This window comes from Sarcophilus harrisii, chromosome 2 (genome assembly GCF_902635505.1).
Source record: "Sarcophilus harrisii chromosome 2, mSarHar1.11, whole genome shotgun sequence".
NCBI classification, from domain to species: Eukaryota; Metazoa; Chordata; class Mammalia; order Dasyuromorphia; family Dasyuridae; genus Sarcophilus; species Sarcophilus harrisii.
Window position 1 is genome coordinate 132,288,826 of NC_045427.1, and position 20,722 is coordinate 132,309,547.

The 20,722-nt window shown below is 36.2% G+C and overlaps 1 protein-coding gene across 1 annotated transcript; it reads left to right on the forward strand.

Moving 5' to 3' along the window:
• The first annotated feature begins 869 nt into the window (after positions 1 to 869).
• On the forward strand, positions 870 to 17,277 carry LOC116421417. Its single transcript, XM_031950825.1, has 10 exons — positions 870 to 1,225; positions 2,024 to 2,103; positions 3,104 to 3,191; positions 10,469 to 10,589; positions 10,860 to 10,942; positions 12,503 to 12,576; positions 12,867 to 12,960; positions 13,760 to 13,943; positions 15,865 to 15,914; positions 16,570 to 17,277. The coding sequence occupies exons 1-9, from the start codon at positions 1,165 to 1,167 to the stop codon at positions 15,881 to 15,883; spliced, it is 804 nt and encodes a 267-aa protein (XP_031806685.1). The 5' UTR covers positions 870 to 1,164; the 3' UTR covers positions 15,884 to 15,914; positions 16,570 to 17,277.
• Positions 17,278 to 20,722: the final 3,445 nt, after the last annotated feature.

A 20,722-nucleotide genomic window follows, 5' to 3' on the forward strand; every position in this document is an offset into this window, starting at 1 on the left:
CTATGTGACCCTTAGCAAGTTTGCCTCAGTTTCCTTATTTATAAAATAAGCTTAAGAAGGGAATGCTAAACCACTCCAGTATCTTTACCAAGAAAACCCTAAAAGAGATCACAAATAGACCAACAGGACTGAAAAACAACAGATAAGTATATATCCCTGAGAAAGTATATAGTATGAGGTTCAGGGACAACTCCTAATCTCTTTACTGTACATTTTAGGAGATCTCAACCTTTTTTCCAAGATGCTAAAGTTTTCACAGGCAAGACAAAGTGGTAATTATCCAATTTATCCATCCATTAAAACAATTATTAAATGTCTATTGTTTTAGAGAACTAAGTACAGAGTGAAGGGGGGATAGGGGATAGGCCAGTGAAGGTAGAACAGTCTTGGAATCCAGAAAACATAAACTGTAGTTTTTGCTTGTTAATTGCCTTAGTTTCTTAGCCTTTGACTTCTCACCTGGTATCCTGAACTATCCTTTTCTGAATTAAAGAGACAGGATTAGTCATCCTTGACCTACCTCAAGTTTTTGCCTTCTCATATTTTAAAGGATGATTGCTCACATCCTGACATCCACAGCAAACATCATAACCAATTATACAGTGTGTCCCAAAAATCTTGGGCAGTTTTAAGCTATTAAAATGATTGAAGCTATTAAGGCATTACAATTTACAACTGTGCCAAGACTTTTGGGGTATTCTGCATTTTATCCTTTGAAAAGCAATTCAAGCAATTCCCAGGTGTCCTGCGAGTTTGAATCACTCTGGTGAGGAGATTCAGGTGGGCTCAGTTTTCGAACATTGACTTCAGCATATTTGACTGCATACCCTTCCCACTACACCCCCACAGCCCCATCTCCTATCTCTATTTAAGGTTCCTGCTGGCCAAGGCTCCCATTGGAGGTTTTATTTCCCATTCTGCTCCTTCTCCATCTCTTCCTACATCCCCTCTTTCCAGCACCCCCCCACCTGTGTTTTTTTTCTTTCTTCTTTTGAGGGACCAAGAGACTGAACTCTAAAAGATCTAACAATCTTCTGTTGAGCGTGCTTTTATTTTCCATTTCTGACCAGATCCTTCTAGCTCTTCCTTAGAAATAAGGCAAGCTAGTGGACTAGAGAGAGCCCAGAAACGGTATCAGTGAATTAATTGGACTTAGAAGACAACATGTCATGCTGCAGATGGATTAGAAAAAACATATTTGACTGCTGCTGTTTAACTTTCCAAGGTTGTATATCTCTGATCTTTATTATGGTTTAGTGCATAGGCTGAGTATGTGGGAATATTTTCCCAGGTTGTCCCCTAGATAGAAGTAGTTTAGTTGGGGTATGGCCTCTTAGAAGACAGGTGCTTATCTTGTTAGACTAAACCTAAAGTTCTCTGGGAGCTTTTTCAAGGAGAGGGGGTGCTCTCTCCCTTCCCCATTCCTCCTTTCTAGCTAGCTGTGATGGGTTGAGGGCTCCTGTCCTCCCTTTAGCTTTGAGGCAAGCTGATGTCATGAAAAGACATATGAATTATGAAACACTCAAACCTGAAGTTAAATTCTCTTGATGAAGTTTAATAGCACAACTGTGGGCAAGTTATTTAATTTTGCTGACCTCAGAGTGTCTCTTATAAAATCTACAAAATGAGGGAGTTAGGCTAGATAAAATTTAAATTTCCTTCCAGCTCTAAAATGTTTTTTGTCTGTACTTTGACCTAAATTGTATTTCCACTTTCATCAGTTTGGGGATAAGGGACCAGAAATCCTCGCTAAAATGTTAAGCCATGTGTAGTCATGGATTGAATTTTAGATACTTGCCAAAAGAGAACTTCTTCAAAAAATGATGGCGTGTCTCCCATTTTTCTTTGGGCTCCTTTGGGGAAGAGTCTTCAGTTTGTTGTTCTAAGACTAGAAAACCTAAAGGGTAGGGTAGGGAAGAAAAGCTGCCTGTCAACTAGCATAGTGCTACTTCCCCTGTACATGTGAGAGAAACGTGTGTATGTGAGTGTTCCCTTCTCCAACTCTCCTCTGTCTCTTCTGCAGAAAAGGCTCCATCTATTGAGTCTCTGGACACAGTATCTGCCAGTGATGAGTTTGATTATGTAATCCCCTGTTTCAATGAGGTACAAGAAAACTGCCTGAGTGGGGAAGAGTCTTTTTTGGGGGGATTGGGTTCTGTCTCCAGAAACTCTCAAATGTAAGATGGGACAAAGTAAATAGGGATTCGTAGGGAGTGGGGAGGAGGAGGGAGCAGAAATTCAGTGCTTCTTTGATTCAGAGCTGCAAGACTCCAGAGTGACCACCAGATGGAAGCATTGTCTTGCAGCTGGTCAACCCAAGACTAGGGGTAGAAGGGAGAAGGAAAATAAATGGTGGCTCATTGGCTGGGTTAGAAGGCTGCTGATTTCTTGGTGATCCAGACTCCATCTGCTAAATATGAATCTGACTTCTCCTTCTCCATCCTCCAAAGCCAAAATGACCTCTCGGTTTTTGAAAGATACATTTACCTCACTGGGGGCTGGAGAAGTGGAAAGGAAATTGGAATTGCTTCCCTGATATATTATGAAATCTAGGAGTTTCCTGAAAAGCAAGGCTGACTCTAGGGGATTGTAAGGCCCTTTTAGAAGACTAAGGGGAGAAGGCAAAAAGACATCCCTGTTCTGCAGAGGAAATAGATGAAGATAAACACGTAATTCCAACTGTTGAGCTGAGGGATGGTGAGCTAGTATAAAGAATTCTTCCCCTTTGCCTTGGTGTTTTGAGATGAAAGAGACAGTATACACAAACTTATTTTATTCTTTTCTTGAGTTGGGTACTTTGCCTTTTGGAAAGGAGAGGCAAAACTGTAAGTATGTCTTTCTATTTTGTTGGGTTTTTCTTTCTAAAGCCTAACAGTTCTAATAGGAGAAAAGACTCGTGTGTTTCAATTCATTGGATCCTACTCTGATCTGAGAGGCATCTGATCCCTAGCTAATGGGGAAAGGGAAGAAATGAGAGTTTTGGTTTGTTTTTTTGACAGGGGATGAGAGTAGAGGAGAGGGAAAACTAAGTAAGGTCCTGAAAAAAAGTTATAACTTCTCTCTCCTTCCCTCCCCCACCTGCCCCCATCATTTCTCTTGCCAGGATTATAATTCAGAACCTAAGACCAAATCAGAATCAAAAAGCTCCAACCAGTTTGAATCCCTGGAATTGCCTAAGAACTTCATTGTCAGTAAGTAATGCTACATTGAAGCATGATAAATATGGAAATATGTTTTTAAAAATTGCATATATTTAACCTATATTGGATTACTTTCTGTCTAAGGGAAAGAGGGGAGGACAGAAGAAGGAAGGAGGAATTGGTGAGAGAAGAAGAATGCTAGGTTTTGCAAGAGTGCATGTTGAAAACTATCTTTGCCTATATTTTGAAAAATAAAAAGCTATTTTTTTAAAAAAGTAATGATCCATGAACCTTAGGGTTATGCTGCCTCAAATCCTGACTATGGTTGACATAGGTGAGAAAATGCTATGCTCAGAGTCAGGAAGATCTGAATCCAAGCTGTACCTAAACCACTTCCTAGATGTAACATTGGGCAACACATTTAATTCCCTCAGTCTCATTTCCCCCATTTGTACGATAAGGAAAATAATATTTCCTCACAAAGCTTATGGGAGGAGGCAGTTATGAGAAGGGAGGGAGAATATCCCAGGCATGGGTGGCGGTGGATGGAGAGAGTCAGTAGAAATGCCAAGTATTATAAGATAGTCTGCTTTGAGGAACAGCCAAGGAAGGAAGGAAACAAGTATTGGGCACTTATTATGGGCCAGGTACTTAGTACTTCATAAATATTCACAACCCTGGGAGGTGGTTCCATAATTATCCTCATGATTGAGGAAAAACTGAGGTAGAAATTAAGGAAAATACTCAGGGTCACATAGTTAGAAAGTATCTGAGACTGAATTTGAAAGTGAGTTTTTCTGGCTCCAGGCTCACTGCTTTAATTATACCTAGCAGATTCTAAGGAATCTATAATCTATGGCCATGGATGTAAGTTAGGAAGTGGTGGGCATTGTGAAAGACTTTAAATCATAAATAGGATTTTTTTATTTCCTTCTGGAGGTGATCCTGGAATTTGTAGGGGAATGGAATAGTATGGGAGACATGATCAGACCTGCATGTACTTTATGAAAATCACTGTAACTAAATGGAGACTGTATAGTAATGGAGAAAGCCTTATAACAGCTGGGTACTGTAATAATGGGGATGGATAAAAGAGGAACTGAAATGGTGGAAACTATTGGGAGAAAAGAATATGTATTTGAGAGATGCTGCAGAAATGAAATCAATAGATCTTGGCAACTGATCAGAAAAAAAATCTGTGTGTGTACACAATAGTAAATTGAAAACGAAACCTAAGTTGTGAGTTTTGGAGAATTTTGGATAGGGGGGGTTGGGGGGAAAAATTCAGTTTTGGACAAATCGAGTTTAAGATGTTAATTGGATGTCTACTTTGAAATATCTGATAGGCATTTGTGTGACTAGAGGGTAATAACTGTTAGGGCTGGATAAGAAAAATTGAAAATCGTTAGTATAGATATGATAATTGAATCCATGGGAGCTAATCAGAAAACCAAGTGAAATAATAGATGGAAAGGAGAAAAGGATCCAGGACAGAGCCTTATAGGAAACTTAGTGTGTAGAAGGGAAAAATACCCAGCAAATGAAACTAAGGATTAGCCAGATAGGTAGGAGGAGAATCAGAACAGAGTACTGTTTATAAAATTAAATGAGAAGAGTGTTAAGGAGATGAGTGATCAATGCATGGCAAAGGCTGCAGAGAATTTAAGAAAGATAAGCAATAAGAAAAGGTTGTTGGATTTGATGGCTAAGAGATAAGGTGATTTTTGAAGAGAGCAGTTTTGTTTTGGTGGAATAAGGTAGGAAGTCTGATTATGGAATATTAAAGAGAGAGAATGTAGAAACATGTCTTGTGGATGGCTTTGCAAGACATTTAGGGCAGCCTGAGAAGTGATTTTTCTTTTCTAGTCAACAATTGTTATTTACTTTGTCACCATCCATCCAGTTGATGCTAGTATGACTAAGTTTTTTTTTTTTTTTTTTGATTACCTGAGGATCATCATGGCCTTTTACAATTCTGACTCTTTTTTTCTAAGATGCTCTATAGTTCAATGTCTTTCCAAATATGTACCTAGAATTGAAATAATAAATTGAACATAATAGAGTATAATAAATACTCTAGATATAGTTTGAGTGAGGGTAGAGTTTATAATTTTTTCCTCATTTCTGAAAATTTTAATTCAAAATAAAAGTAGCAATTTGTTAATCACCTTATTCTGATCTATCACGTCACCTAGATTTTTTTTCCTTGATATTGCTGTCAGTCTTGCTCATGTTATACTTGAAGCTGATTTTTTTCTTTTAAAATCTATTTAGGTCTTCACATGCCTTCCATTTTATTGGATTCCATCCAGTACTCCAGCCTGTTGAAATCTCTAGATCCTATATTGATTGCCTGAGACTACTTCTTTCCCTGAAGTTTTTGTATTATCTAAATTTGATAAGCATGTTATCTGAACCTATAGATAAACTCTATCAATATCCATCCCTCTGATTGACATGTTTGACAAGGTGAGACTGTTTAAAAAAAAAAAAAAAAAAAAAAAAAGGGAAAGTCTGTGACCCCTTCAGAAAAAAAGAGTAGAAGAGCTTCATAATAGGTTTCATTTTTTTCACTCTTTTAAATTCTAAAATCTTCCAAAGAATTGATCATCCTATTGGCTTATAATATAATTATATAATATAAATATAAAGAATATGAGAGGTGTAATCTATTCAGCATTTGCCTCTCTAGTTCTATAATATCTCTAGCATCTAGCCATCTTCTTAAAATTTGTAGTTAAAGTTTTTTTTTTTAAATATAAAGAATTGATTTTCCCTACTTTTTTCCAGGAAAAAAAGAAAATAAAACAAAACCCATCTAACAAATAATGGAAAAGAAACATCTTTTGCATTTTCTACATCCAAAAACATATCCCATTCTGCATATTTAATTCATTTCCTCTAAAATATGAATGAGGTGGGAAATATCAACTTCCTATTAGCTTCTTTTTTTCTGTCCTTTCCAGTTCCAAAGACATTCTTGAAGAAAGAATCTTCAATGCAAGAACCAATATCTCAACCACCTCTATCTCGATTCATCCCATTACTTTACATCAATCCCATCCTTTTTGGAGTACTGACAACTTAAGTCACAGCTGTGCTTCACCAATGTCTGTTCACCCTGAACTTTAGCATAACTGTTATGAGATGGTCCTTTATGTTCTTTTACCTATTTTTTGATTTCTATTTTCTGGATGTGCTTTTTAGAGAACTTGAAACTGACAGAGGCTTCTTGGTAGCATTGTGGATAGGGTGGTGAACTTAGGAAGACTTCCATTCAAATAGTGCCTGAGCTACTCACTCAGTTGTGCAATACTGGGCAAATCACTTAATCTTGGACTCTGTTTCCCCATCTATAAAATGGGAATAATAATAGGATCTTCCTTCCGGGGGGGATATATATACACACATATACATATATATGTGTGTATGTATATGTGTGTGTATTTGTTAACCTTACAGAGCAATATAAATATTGGCTGTTATTTAAGCTCCCCCTCCCAATTAACCCAACCTATTTATTTTCTTTCCCTTTTACCTTCTCTTCCCCCTATTCCCAGTGGTGAGAGTGGGGAAAGGGGTAGAGAAGGAAAACAAAACCCTTCTAACTCCTATATAAGGAAACAAAACAAATTTCTACATCAACCATTTCCCCTGATCTCCCTCCCCCGCCACCCCTGGGCCAAAAAAGAGTCATAAACTTTGAGTACCATTTTTCTGTCAGGAGGTGAATACTAACTATTTAGAAGGGCACAGATGCACAGAGAACCATAGAAGCTTTTGTATATTATTAAATGTAACCACTCTTTTAAGATGTACCTTTTCTATCTTCAATTAATTTTTTTCCCTCAGTCTCATTCATAAGAGCTTCTGCCCTACTCTCCACTCCCAACAAACCTTATTTGATTTTCTTTCAGAATTTTTTTTAAAAAGGTGGTCTCATCTAGAGAAGTGGGATCAAAGTTGAATATAAACCTGGTCTTACATTGATTTAGCCCCAAATTAACATTTATCTTTAGTATTTTATTTTTTAAAACAGTTCTTAATTACATTTTAATTTGTTATTAAGGGATGTTTGGGAATGTGAGCCTATAAGTTTGATACTTCTGATCTATAGTACATGTTGGATCTTGCCCAAGTTCCCTGTTCTTTATTAAAAACATCTAAATACTGCTAAGGTTCTTATGATTGGAGGGATCTGATTCTTACTCTTTTTTTTTTTCCTTTCAGTCCAATGGTTTGAGCACAATTCCATGACCTTCATCTTTGCTTCCCAGATTTGTTCATACCTCATGTTTCATGCTATTGTGCTTTCTTTATCTCTTTACTTTCGAATAAAGTCAAACCTTACAGAGCAACAGGATCACTGATTCCATCCTACAAACTTTGTGATACCTAGGAGTTTTATTGGATCCTTTACATTAGGATCTTTAGTTCATTTTACTAGCGAAGTTTGTGCTAAACTCCAAATGTTTTTTGAAGATAGAACACGGTATCTTGGAAAGTATGTGGCTCTGAGAGGATACAAGAATTGGATGCTCTTGTTTACCTTTAAAATAGGGTAAACCCTGCTGGCTTTGGTATACTTAATGGCTGTAGGAGTGCTAGAATAAGATCATAAGTCTTTGGAAATAACCTCACAATTTGATGTCAATAGGGACCACCATAGCAATCAAGGATATGTGAAAGGTATTTGCCACTGTTGATGTGTCTGAGGTCATCCAACTTGTGCTGGTAGACCTTTGATGAAACACAACCTACAACATCCCAAGATATCCCATTTTATTCTAAAATGGCTCTAATTAGTGGAAAGTTTTCTTCACATCAAATTTAACTCTGTATCTTTGAATTTCTGATTGAGTAATTAGGAACAAGAGTAGTTCACTGGACATCTGGTCTACTGTGTTTATTTAATAGCAGCTCTGGCTTGATTCAGTGAGTTGGAGGGGAGGGATGGTTGGATGGGAAAAAATTAAAATATCAAAAGTATATGAACTGAGGCAAATATTTCACTTTAAAAGGCCTCTGTAACATAATTTGGAATATTATCATACTACACATTCTTTTGATTATGCTTCTCTAGAGCCTTGTTGGACAATCCCAGAAATCACATATTGGGGTTACTAGGTTTTGTGCTTTTTGACTCCTCGTAAGTTTTTGACTAGGGAGAAGCAGCCATACGAAAAAAGAGGGAGTTGGGGGAGCAGAGTTAAGACGGTCCTCTTAAGGACCTCTGTAAAACAGGATAATATTTACGTCATTTTGCAGTTCTAAATGAGACTATATCAGAAGTATTTTACAACCAAAAAATTTACAAATAATTAATAACAGAATCTTACTTAAAGACATAAAGAATTGTAAAGGTGTAATCCAATTTCCAGTAGCTAATGAAAGTTAATGAACTTAAAAGTTAAAGACTAGAAAGAACCTTTCAATTTATGGAAAATTTTTCCTTTCACCCTTACTTAAGTGGATAGCATACTTGTGCTTAAATATATAACTAGCTATTTCTAAGATCTTAGGATTTTAAATTGGAAGCTATTTTAGATTATTAAATCCAACTACTCCTTCTTTTCCTAACTCTTATGTAATCCTTTTTTTTTTTTTTTTTTTTTTTTTTTTTTTTAAATAATAAATACAGAGTCTGAGACCTGAAGAAGTCACTTATTTGTTTTGGTTCTAGTATCACAACATGAAACTTGAAACTTATTAGAATTCTGGAGCTGATCTTATGTCATGAGAAGAACAAGGAGAAAGTATAATAGAATACTAGATTTGGAATCGGAAGCCCTTCATTCAACTAGCTTGACTATCAGTTTGTGTCCGTGTTCAGTGCTTCTCCCTGTTTTCCAAGAGAAATATTTATATAACATTTTTCTTGATTGGTATATCTCTCTCTACATATTATGCTCTACCTCTGCTCCCCCAACTCCCTCTTTTTCTGTATGGCTGCTTCTTCCTAGTCAAAAACTTACGAAGAGGAGTCAAAAAGCACAAAACCTAGTAACCCCAATATGTGACTTCTGGGATTGTCCAACAAGGCTCTAGAGAAGCTTAATCAAAAGAATGTGTAGTATGGTAATATTCCAAATTATTCTTTTCTCCTTTTAAGAAAGGAGATCAAAGAAAAGTGGGACACTCTACTGTATGTCTTATTCTGGAAGCTGTGGCAGCTGACCCTTTTTCAGCACATGAGTTGAGGCACCTTTGGGATGCTATTAAATTTGTGGACCTTAATTGTGTCGTCCAGGTGTTGATCCTTCCCCACCATTAACAGCTGCAAAGCTCAAATGTAGTGGCTAGGTATTATAACATCACATACTTCAGGTTAAGGTTATAATCTAGTTAGTTCTGAGATCTTAAAAAGGCTGTCTGCTTCCTACAAGTTAGGTTAAAGCAAACCCAGACAAGGGATACAGCATATCCCTTTTAGAAGGGAAGGTTTCAATTTCTAAATTAAAATAGACTGAGCATAAGAGTGAGGATTCTTTCCCTATCTTCTTTGTCCCATCTCTCCCCTTTCCTCTAACTGCTTACCCTTAGTTCTTTCTTCTAAGGACTTCTCAACATATACACAAAGGCCATATCTAGTCATTTTGATCTATATCTTGCCACTGGACCCAGATGGTGCTGGAGGAAAAAGTGGGTCTGGTGATTTTTTTTTTTTTTTTTTTTTTTTTTTTTTTTTTTTTTTTTGCACAGCCCTCCCTCACTTAGTCTAATTCACTTGCAAGTCATGCATCACCTCCCTGATTCATGGTCCTCTTCAAGAACAAAAAACAAACAAGAAGAGGAAGAAGTATATACCCGCATGTAGCCAAGTTTAAATGAATTTTATGCCTCTGAGGCTACTCTTACAAAGTATCAACAGCTTCTAAAGCAACATGAAGGTATACTTCATCTTCTTCCCATAATGCTACTACTGCTTACTCTTCTAGAATTCTTATCAAGAATGTTTTTGCATATGTTTAGTACCTTAGAAGAATGTTAACTTAATTTTCCCTCAGATTTCAGAGAGATCTGACCTGACACAGGCAATCAGGTGGTACAGAGCACAGAGCTTCTTGGAGTTAATAAGACCAGAGTTCAAATGTGACCTTGGTCACTTATTATGACCCTAGCCATGCCACTTTAACTCTGCTTCAATTTCCTCAAATGTGAAGTGGGGATAATATCTCCTGCCCCCTAGAGTTGAAGATCAAATGAAATCATTGTAAAAAAAAAAAAAAAAAAAAGGATTTAGCTTGGTAACTGGGACAAAGACACTAGATATATGCTTAGTCCATTTCCTTCCCTCTTAATAATAAATACATTTTTTTTTGTCCTAGTTTGTGACTTGAAGAAAGAACAAAAGAGTGTGACTATAGACAGCCCCATACTTTCAGAGGCAAATATCTCCACCTCTTCTGGTTTAGGGGAATCGTGTCAACTATCTCCTCTGACCACTAGGTAGGTAGACTGTCCTACAACTCTGGCTTCATCTTCTTGACCCTTTGGGTTTTCTCCTTGTGTGTATTTAAGGCTTTCCAAAACATTCTGTTCCCCAGGCTTGTTATAGGGGGTTTAGGAGAAAAGATCAAGTCCCTCAAATGCAGATCCAAATCTGAAAGCCAGCAGGCCAAGGAAGCCTCTGAGGAATCATGAGCACAGAGGATGTCTAGTGCTAAGGTATAAAAGACAGTTACCTTGATTTTAAAGTGTCTGTCATACTTCACACAGGAGTCCTTTAAGTACATCGTCTCTGCAGCCCTTAGAGATGGATAGTCCTACTGATCCGGACGCAAGGAATGTTTCATCCCACGGTACATTCTTTCCCTGCCCCTTTCCTAGTTCCATCCCCAGGGGGTATAGTTATGTTTATCAGCTATCTAATATAGCCCCTTTCAATGACCTAAAGCAGAGCATTGCTTAGGAATGTAAGGTAGTTAGTTGACACAGAGAGAGCACTGGACCTGAAATGGGGAGATCAGAGTGCAAATAAAGTTTTTGAGACTTTATATAGTTGTGTGATCCAGAACAAGTCACTTAATTTTCATCTGCTTTAGTTTTATCATCTGTAAAATAGGAATAGCAGCCTCTCTCTCTCCCAGGTTTATTGTGAAAATCACATGAGTGGTTGTAAATCTTTGAAAACATAAGGAGTTATATAAATGCTAGCTATTGTGCTAGTCTAAAGTGGTTCAAGTCTAAGGACTAGGTGGTTTTAGCCTTATCCTCCGTTTCTTTCCATCTTCAATCCTTCTCTTTTTCAATTAACATACATTTATTAAGTACCCATTATGTACTAGTCACTAGGGATACAAATACAAAAGGGAAAGTACATGCTCAAGAAAATTAGTATGCTAATAAAGAGGTGCCTGGGAAAGGGAGTTTTAGTTATGGTAGTGATAGGGTTTTTAAGTAGAGCAATAGGGCAGCAGATTATCATGCAACCCTATGAATATATCAGACTCTGACAGGAGTAGGCAGGGAAACTCTATTGGACAAGGATCAGCTTATAACATTTTAATGCTGTCCGTTTTTTTTTTTTTTTTTTTATAATAAAGAATAATTCTCTCTAATGAAAGCTGAGCCTGCCTTCATTGGTTTCCTATGCTGCTTTTGGAGGATAACTCTATAGAGGGAACAAAAATACTCTTCTAATTACCTTCTGAAATTTTATGTTTAAGCTAATGATATCTAGCTTCTAGTCACTTTGTGTATGTGGTTTTTCTCTCTCCTTTCTCTACTCCAAGTGATTCCTTTTTAGAAAAGGGTTTTTCAATAAAACTGACATTGTATCAGATAAGAGAACTTTTAATTCCATGAATACTGTCTTATGGTACACACTGTAAGCTAAACCCCAGGCATACTCGGGGAAAAAACAGTCCCTAACCTTGATGAACCTCTTGTTCAACAAATGAAGTCAACAAGTATTTATTAAGCACTTATCATGTGCCAGGCATTGTAGTAAGTATTGGTAAAAGTGTTAGTCTTTGAAAACCATAAGGATTTTTGTAAAAGCTATCACAACTATTCTCATGTAATCGGTATACAATTCTGAGAGAGGCTATTATATCTCCATTTTACAGACAATGGAATGAAGGCAGACAAGTGTTATGAAGAGAGGCATAAAAAACATGATTCCTGCCCTTGAGTAACTTTTATCCTACTGGGAAAGATAAAATAGATTCACAAGGAATCAAAATAATTCCAAAAGGGACAGCACTGGGGTTGGGGATTCATAAAGCAGAGGTTACCTTAGAGAGCTCACTTTCCATTAGACCTCAGTTTCCCTTTTATAGGAGCAATAAAAGAATAGATCTAGGTCTTGGGCTCCTTCCTGCTTTTAAATGTCTATAATTTCCTTTCTCCCACCAAAGCAAATCGCAGTCCCAAGAATCCCAAAAACCTTGTCCAGGAGATAGAAGAGTATTTTCATGCTCAAGTAGCAAAGGTAAAGATATTCCTACTTTTTGGCTGATTTTTTTTTTTTTTTTTTTTTCCTCAACTTGATATGAGGAAGAACAACTAATACGAAGATTTCATAAAAGGTTGGATCTAGTCATTTCTACAAAATCTCATGTTCACTCAAAAAATAAATGCTGTGAATTATTCCTTCATCTTAGACTTTAGAAGTGACATGTCTAACTTTCTGTGTAGTCTTTTAAGTTTTTTTGGTTTTATGTTCATCTTCCCCAAACTCACTTCCAACTCATTATCATTCCATATTTTCCCTCTTGGCAGTCGGAAAAAGTTTCTATAAGACCACTAGAAGAAATAAAGGAAGCTGATAAAGAAAACATGCTGATGTCTGAAAAACCAAGTCATTCTACAGAGGGTAACTCTTAGCTCTTCTAAAGAGCACAAAATACATCCTTTCAATATGACTCTGGACGTAATTACTACAAAGATTTGGTCGAAGGAGGGACTTCAGAATACAATTTAATCTGATGTGTGAGGCTCTCTTGCTTAGTTTCCCTTACATTTTGTCACTCAATAGCTACCTCTTCCCTGCCCCAATAACAGGTATTGAGGACAGTCATTTCGGTTGTTGACTAACTCTTTGTGATCCTATTTAGGATTTTCTTGGCAGTGATCTTGGCATGTTTTGCCGTTCCCTTCTCTAGCTTACTTTACAGATGAAGAAACTGAAGTAGACAGGGTGAAATGACTTATTCAGGGTCACACAGCTAAGTGTCTGAGGCTAGATCTGAATTCAGGAAGATGTCTTCCTGACTTTGGGCCTGGCACTCTGTGCATTATGGAATCGCCTAACTGCCCATAGGGCAGTAGGCTTTAAGTTTCTGCCTAAGTAATTTCATGCTCAGGAGCCAGATGTGGCCCTACATGGGCAAGGGGTTCAAACCCTTCTATTACTTTAACAGCTGTGTAATCAGGAGTAAGTCATCTTGCTTTCTGAGCTAGTCTTCACATAGTTAAAATGTATCTTGTAATACTTGTAGCCTCAACCTGATGGATGTATAAAGCACTTTTGAAAACCTCAAAGTACTGTATCAGTTATTCTGATACAGTTAAGCTGCTAAATATTAGTTACTCTGGGCTTACCTATAAGGCAAATTAATCCCGACTCTCTCTGTAACCTAATCTACCTTTCTGGACTTTCTAAATTTGTACAGGTGTTGCTGAGTCCCCAAATATTGATGTGGTAGAAGAGGCTCCACCCAAAACTCAGGAAGTTGTTCAGATTGGCCCAGACCATCAGCAAGAGAAAATCCCTACGCGAAGTAATGGGGATGAGTTGACAAAAAGCCTTAGCATTAGTACTCGTGAATCCAGTGTTCATCGTGACACTAGAAGCAGGTAAAATGACTTTTTTTTTTTTTTTAATATACCATAGTTTCTTTGCATAACTTAAGACCAGCAATGGGAACAACTTGCTGCTGGAGAAATATGAAGGATCATCATACCATTGGGCAGCATAAGTTTAGTGTATAGGGGTCTTTTTTATTTTCCCTGAGACAATTGGGGTAAAGTGACTTGCCCAGGGTCACACAACCAAGAAGATTAAGAGTCAGAGTTCATATTTGAACTTGGGTCCTCCTGACTTCAGGGCTGGGCTCTCTCCACTGTGCCACTTAGCTGCCCTATGTAGGGACCCTCTTGATGAAACAGCTTACTCTGATTTTTACTGGAGTAGTTAAGGCTAAAATGGAAGAATCTCTTTACATGGAATATAAGCAAACAGTCATATTCAACTCACCTATTGCATTTCTTTACTACTCAGTCAAGTAGTATAAAAATCCTCAAAACATGACAATGCATTCACATAGCACTGTCTCTGGGGCTTTGAGTGTTTAAAAATGGAAGTCCTTTATTTTTAATTTTTAAAACATTTTTATTGTTTTCAGTTCCAAATTCTGTTCTTCTTTTCTCTCCCTGAGATGGAAAGCAATCAGAAATGCTTGACATAATTTCATAATTTTGTACAAAAAGAATTGACTAAAAGAAAAAAATTAGAGTCAAATAGTGTATTTCGGTTTATATCCAGCTCCATCAACTCTCTCTCAAGATGAATAACATTTTTATCATAAGTCCTTAAGAATTGTCTTAGCTATTCTCAGCAATACAATGATCTAAGTCATTCAAAGTTAATCATAACAGAATATTGTTATTACTGTAAACATAACAGAATATTGTTATTACTGTAAACAATTTTCTCCTGGTTCTTACTTTGCTTTGTATGAGAGCATAAGTCTTTCTACTTTGCTTTTAGAAAAAAAAAATACTGCTCGATTTTTATAGCACAATAGTATGCCATGACAATCACATCACAACTTGTCCGGTCATTCCCCAATTGATGGATATCATTTTTTTTTTTTTTTTTACCACCACAAGAACTGCTATAAACATTTTTGTATACATAGGTCCTCTTACTTTTTATCTTAAGGATATAGACTTAATATTGTTGGATCAAAGGATGAAAACTCAGACCTTTGGGCATAATTCCAAATTGATCTCCAGAATGATTAAATTAGTTCATAAGTCCACCAAGAATGCCTTAGTGTCCCAACTTTTCCACATCCTTTTAAACATTTTCATTTTCCTATCATATTAACTAATCCAATAGGCATGAGGTATTGTAGAGTTGTTTTACTTTGAATTTTTTCTAACCAATAGTAATTTGGAGCATTATTCTATGACTAGATGGTTTTAATTTTTCTGAAAACTGTTCATGTTTTTTGACTATTCAGTTTTCTATATATTTGAGCAATGAGGCCTTCAATAGAGAAACTTGCTATAAAAAATTCTCCCCCAGCTTTGTGCTTTCCTTCTAATTTTGTCTACATTGGATTTTTTTTGTGCAAAAACTTTAATGTAATCAAAACTATCCATTTTACTTCCTTTAATGCTATTTCTAATTTGCTCATGATAAGTTTTTATGTCTAAATAACACACTAACTTTGACTGTATCTTGATGTTGGTCTAGGCCTAGTTTCTGCCAAACTGCTTTCCAGTTCTTCCTTCTCCCTGGTTCCCCCCTTCCCCCACCCCAGTGAATTATTGGAGTACATTTTTCTTAATGAGAAGGAAGTGACAGATTCAGCAAAGTGGACTAAGAAGGAAAGATGGAAACCAAGAAAGCACCACTGAAGTCCAGGGAGGAAGAGACTAATTGGGAGGTGAGGGTGGGGAGAGGAGGACTGAAAATTGCTCTAGAGAAGACTTTTTTTTTCCCCAAAGGGCAAAACAACAAATTGCTAATTTTGGGATTCTTTTCTAGGTCGGGAAGTTGGCCTTAGATCAACCTTGGGAAAAGATTTTGTATTCTTGGTGAGCAGAATATAACTGGAATATATGATGATCTGACATAGTCCCTGGCATGTTTAAACTATGATCCCTCATGAGAAATGTAAAATTTCATAGGCAGATAGGGAGTAGAAAGAAGCTTTGCCTATGTTATCTAGGGGTAACTTATCCTGGGCTAGGAAGCCCAAAGCCAAAGTAATCACTAAATAGACATAGCTTCAACATTTGGCCCAAGTACTTGGATCTAGATACTAATACATACTCTACTATTTTCCTGACCCACCAGTAGACTATCTACAAAGTCTGTCCTGAGTCATGACAAAAGTTGGCATTTGCCAGCAATAGTTTTCCTTATTGTAGAATAGTCTAATAAAAGGATCCCTAATACCCCAGCTTGGACCTGGCAGTTGGACTCTATTTTCAGTTTCCTTTTTGGTGGTTCTTTAGGATCAGAGGGCTACCAAGGAGGTTTAAACCTGATAGAAAAAACTTCCTCACAAAGCTGTCCAAAAGTGGGTTGGGATCCCTCAAGATGTTTTCCTCTCCTTGGAGGTATTGAAATAGATGGTGGATGATAACTTGTTAGACATGTTAGAGTAAGAATTACTTCTAAGCACACATGCAATAGAAGTAACTCTTGAGGTACCTTCTGACTTTTACATTCTGGTTCATTTTCCAGGACGTCATTGATACTTTCCATGCTGAAAATCTTGTTGGTCATGTTGATGTCTCTTGTCCTTGACTTAATCCAGGAGTAAGAAGTAAAATCATTCAGAATGGGCCTTGCTCAGTTTTCAAAAGACTATCTTCAAATAAGATCAGGGTTTAACCTTGAAAATTCTGTGAAGAATGTCACTTGTGATTTATCTGGATCAGAACATTCATAGGCCAATGTGATTAATTACAGTTGAAAATTCAGTTGTCCTTTGCTTAATTCCTATATCAAGCAAATAACTTTTCCCAATATTCTGGGACCCCTAGTTCCCTTTTATAAATGACAATCTATTTAATTCAAGGCAGGATATGGGGGGGGGGGGAATTGGGGGAAGTATGTATTCAAAAACCTGCCTACATGTAGTTTTCTTAGGTGGTGGAGCAGGATAGTGGTAGATATGGATTGAGAGTCATACCTGACCTTTGTTTCTAGAACAGGCTTAAAGTGTCTTGAAATAGTTTTTTAAACTACATGAAGTTAATTATCTTAATGATTTTAAGGAGTCTTTTATCTTGGACATATTGTACTTATATTTTAGTCTACTTACTGAATGGGAAAGGGGAAGCAAAGGACTTGGACCTTTAATTATTTATGTACATAAACCCATTTACAACTACTTATCTCTTGAATAAATGAATTTCAACATTATCTCCTTAACTTATCCATCCTTTACTCAGTCTCTGGGTTTCCTTTGTCTCTAATTCTTTTAACTTCCTCCATGTTAGACCTAGGTAAGTTTGAAGCCTTTATTGACTTTTAAAAATTAATAAAATGACAATCTAAATTCCTATTTGGGCTCTAAGACCAGTAGTTTTCAAAGAATATGCAACAAACCCTCTCTAGTTTGCTGCCTATTCTGAACAGCTTAGAGTTATTGATATCAGCAGCTTTGTGTAGAGGGTGACTCTCTCCCCTGGAACTTCAGAGAATATGAATGGAGGGAGAGACAGGAATCCAAACTTCTTGGGAATTCTGAGCAAGTCTCAACCTCTCTGTACTGAATAATCACTAAGGTCCTATCCAGATTTATTATCTTATAATACCTTCTTTATTGCCAATTTAGATGTGTTGTGTGCTACATTCTTTGTAATAGGAAACTAACATGAGAATTTTGAACTGCTCTACACCTAACAAAGGATAGACCATTTAGGTCAAACTTTAGCCCAAGTGATTATTCAGTAAGAATTTCCACTTGAGTAAGAATTTCCCCTTCCCTTCTCTCCCATGTAACTCATAATTGGTCATACAACCTTGTGTGGAACATCCAGTATAGAGAAACTCTTCATTTAGGATAAGTTCTTTCCTTCAATCAAGACTAAGTTAATGGAGGATTTGGGGAACATGGCCGAGTAGACCAGAAAATTCCAAGCTCTCTAGATCATTTTCACAAATGAGATAAAATGCTCCATTGTGAATATAGAGTTTTAAAAACAAACTAGAATTAGGGCAGAACATCCCCTGAGGCAATCAATAAATGGTGCTTTGCATCTTCTGAAGAACAAAACAAATAGGGCTGAAATTGAAAATCATATCCCAAAAAATTAAGCACAATTGAGTGGGGGACAAACAAAAGGGTATTCAATGAATTCAGTGAAGACCTGAACTTAATAGAAAATTTGATGTATGAGATCCAAGAGAAATATAAAGAGACTAATTACAAGGAATTCAATAAGAAAAATCTTATTTCTCACATGGAAATTAAACTATATCTAAGATTGTTATTGGTAATTGAATCTTTTGAAAGAAAGATGGGGGTAGAGCAGTATGATACAATTCTAAAAAGCAAAACTATAGGAAAAGAGAAGTATTTTCAGAGGGATTTTTACACATCAGATATATATTCACTTCCTGGATTATGTGTGGAGTCTAGGATGTGTCTGGGAAGAGGGTCACTTCTGGGATGAGGGAACTTGGACTGATTAAGAATGCCAGGCTCAGCTGTGCTCTGGAAACTTTGCCCTGGGCAAGAAGGAACCAACACACCCATGAGGCCAAAAACAGGGTGTGGTGGTAGGGATGCTGCTGGCTATAAGCACTTAAAGGAGGGGGAAGTTTTTGGGTATGGGGTTCCAGGTCAGAGTGGAAAGCTCAAGTGAAGCTAGAGGCACCATTCTCCTACCTCATGATTAGAGGTACTTACACTAATATCTCTTTTTTTTAAAAAAATGAGCCAGCAAAGAAGAGACTCCAAACAGAAACTAACCATGAGAATAGGGAAGATGGGATTCCTCTTCAGAGGAGGTCACTGAAGTGTTAAAAAACAAAACAAAAACTTCAACCCCAAAGAGTAACATGAAATGGCTCTCTGCCCAGAGAGAATTTATAGAAAATACAAAAAGGAATTTAAAAATCAAATGAGACATTGAGGGAAAAATTTTAAAAAGTAAAAATAAAAGCTGTTCAAGAAAAAGTTAACCAACTAGAAAAGGAAATAGTTTCAAAGATTAAAATAGCTCTTGGAAAATTAATTTGGATAATGGAAGCCAGTGAAGCTATGAGAGACCAAGAAATAACAAAACAGATTATAAAGAATGAAAAAAACAGAATAGAATGTAAAATACCTTATAAGAAAAATGACATCTGGAGAAGAGACCAAGAAAATAGAATAAGTAGGCTGCCTGAAAGTTGTGACCAAAATAAGAACCCTGACACAATAATGCAAAAAATAATCCAAGAAAATTGTCTTAGAGTGAGAACGTGAGAGGAAAGTAGAAATAGGGAAAAAAAATCCATTGATCCCCATGTAAAGGAAAACAAGAATAGTATGGTTTTATGTAAATACATAAATATGTGTATGAGTATATACGTATATTGTTATAGATATCACTATATATGTATTATATATATCTCTATATACATGTTTATATACATACTTGTATGTGCATGTGTGTCCATATTTAATTTTAGCATTCTTGGGGGCAGGAAAAAAGGGGAAAAGAAAAAGTAAAAAGTATACTGCAGAGGAAAAAAAAGAAAGCCTACAAGGAAGCAAAGAAAATATGTACAGCTTTGAATACAATATGTAGCATTTATTATATAGGATTCTTGAAATGGAAATTTGTTGTTTTGTATTTTGAATCCTCTTATTTCTGCTGTGCACATGATAATTTTTTTCCTTCTTATTTTGTATTTGTTTAAAATAAATTAAAAAAAATAAAATCAAACAAGATTAAATGATTATCAATTGTGATGGACTTATCCTTTTCAACAATGAGGTGATTCAAAGCTATTCCAATAGATTTGGAATGGAAAGTGCTGTCCACATGCAGAGAGGATACTGTGAAGATTGAATGTGGATCAAAACAGTATTTTCACCTTTTGTTGTTCTTGGTTTTTTGCTTGTTTTTTGCTTGTTTGATCTGATTTTCTCTGTGCAGCATGACAACTATGAAAATATGTTTAGAAAAATTGCCCATGTTTTAATCTATCATCAGATTTCTTGCTGGGTTGGGGAAGTGTGGGAGGGAAGAGAGGGAGAAAAATTTGGAATACAAGGTTTTACAAAAATACATGCTGAAAAGTATCTCTGCATGTATTTGGAAAAATAAAATGCTGTAAAATTTTTTTTCTAAAAGAACTCAAATGTTATATACCATTTGGGGCATATATATATATATATTCAGTACTGATATTGATTTATTATTTATTGTAAGTTTGGGGGTTTGTGAATATTTTTATTATTTTCCAATTATATGTAAAGATAGTCAACATTGATTTTTTTTAAATAAGATTTTGAATTCTAAATTTTTTCTCTCTCCTTCTCTGAATACCATGAGTCTTCTGGAATTGTCTTGGATCCTTGTGTTGAAAAAATGTTGTAGCAGTTTTTTTTTTTTTTTCTGGTAGCAAAGAATTTGAAAATGAGTACATGCCTATCAATTGGGAATGGCTAAATAACTTGTGGTATATGAAAGTAATAGAATATTATTGTTCTATAAAAATGATGAGCAAGCTGATTTTAGAAAGCAATCTTGTATATTAAATTTAGAGGAACAATGGTATATTGCTGTTGTTTAATCATTTTCAGTCATGTCTAACTCTTTGTGAATCCTTTTTTGTGTTTTCTTGTCAAAGATACTGGAATAGTTTACCATTTCCTTCTCCAGTTCATTTCACA

Excerpts from the sequence above, each read along its gene's own strand:
- LOC116421417 (XM_031950825.1), top strand. The coding sequence starts at position 1,165 with ATGTCATGCTGCAGATGGATTAGAAAAAACATATTTGACTGCTGCTGT. Across the intron at positions 2,104-3,103 it reads TAATCCCCTGTTTCAATGAG|GATTATAATTCAGAACCTAA; the intron begins GTACAAGAAAAC and ends TTCTCTTGCCAG. Across the intron at positions 12,577-12,866 it reads TTCATGCTCAAGTAGCAAAG|TCGGAAAAAGTTTCTATAAG; the intron begins GTAAAGATATTC and ends CCCTCTTGGCAG.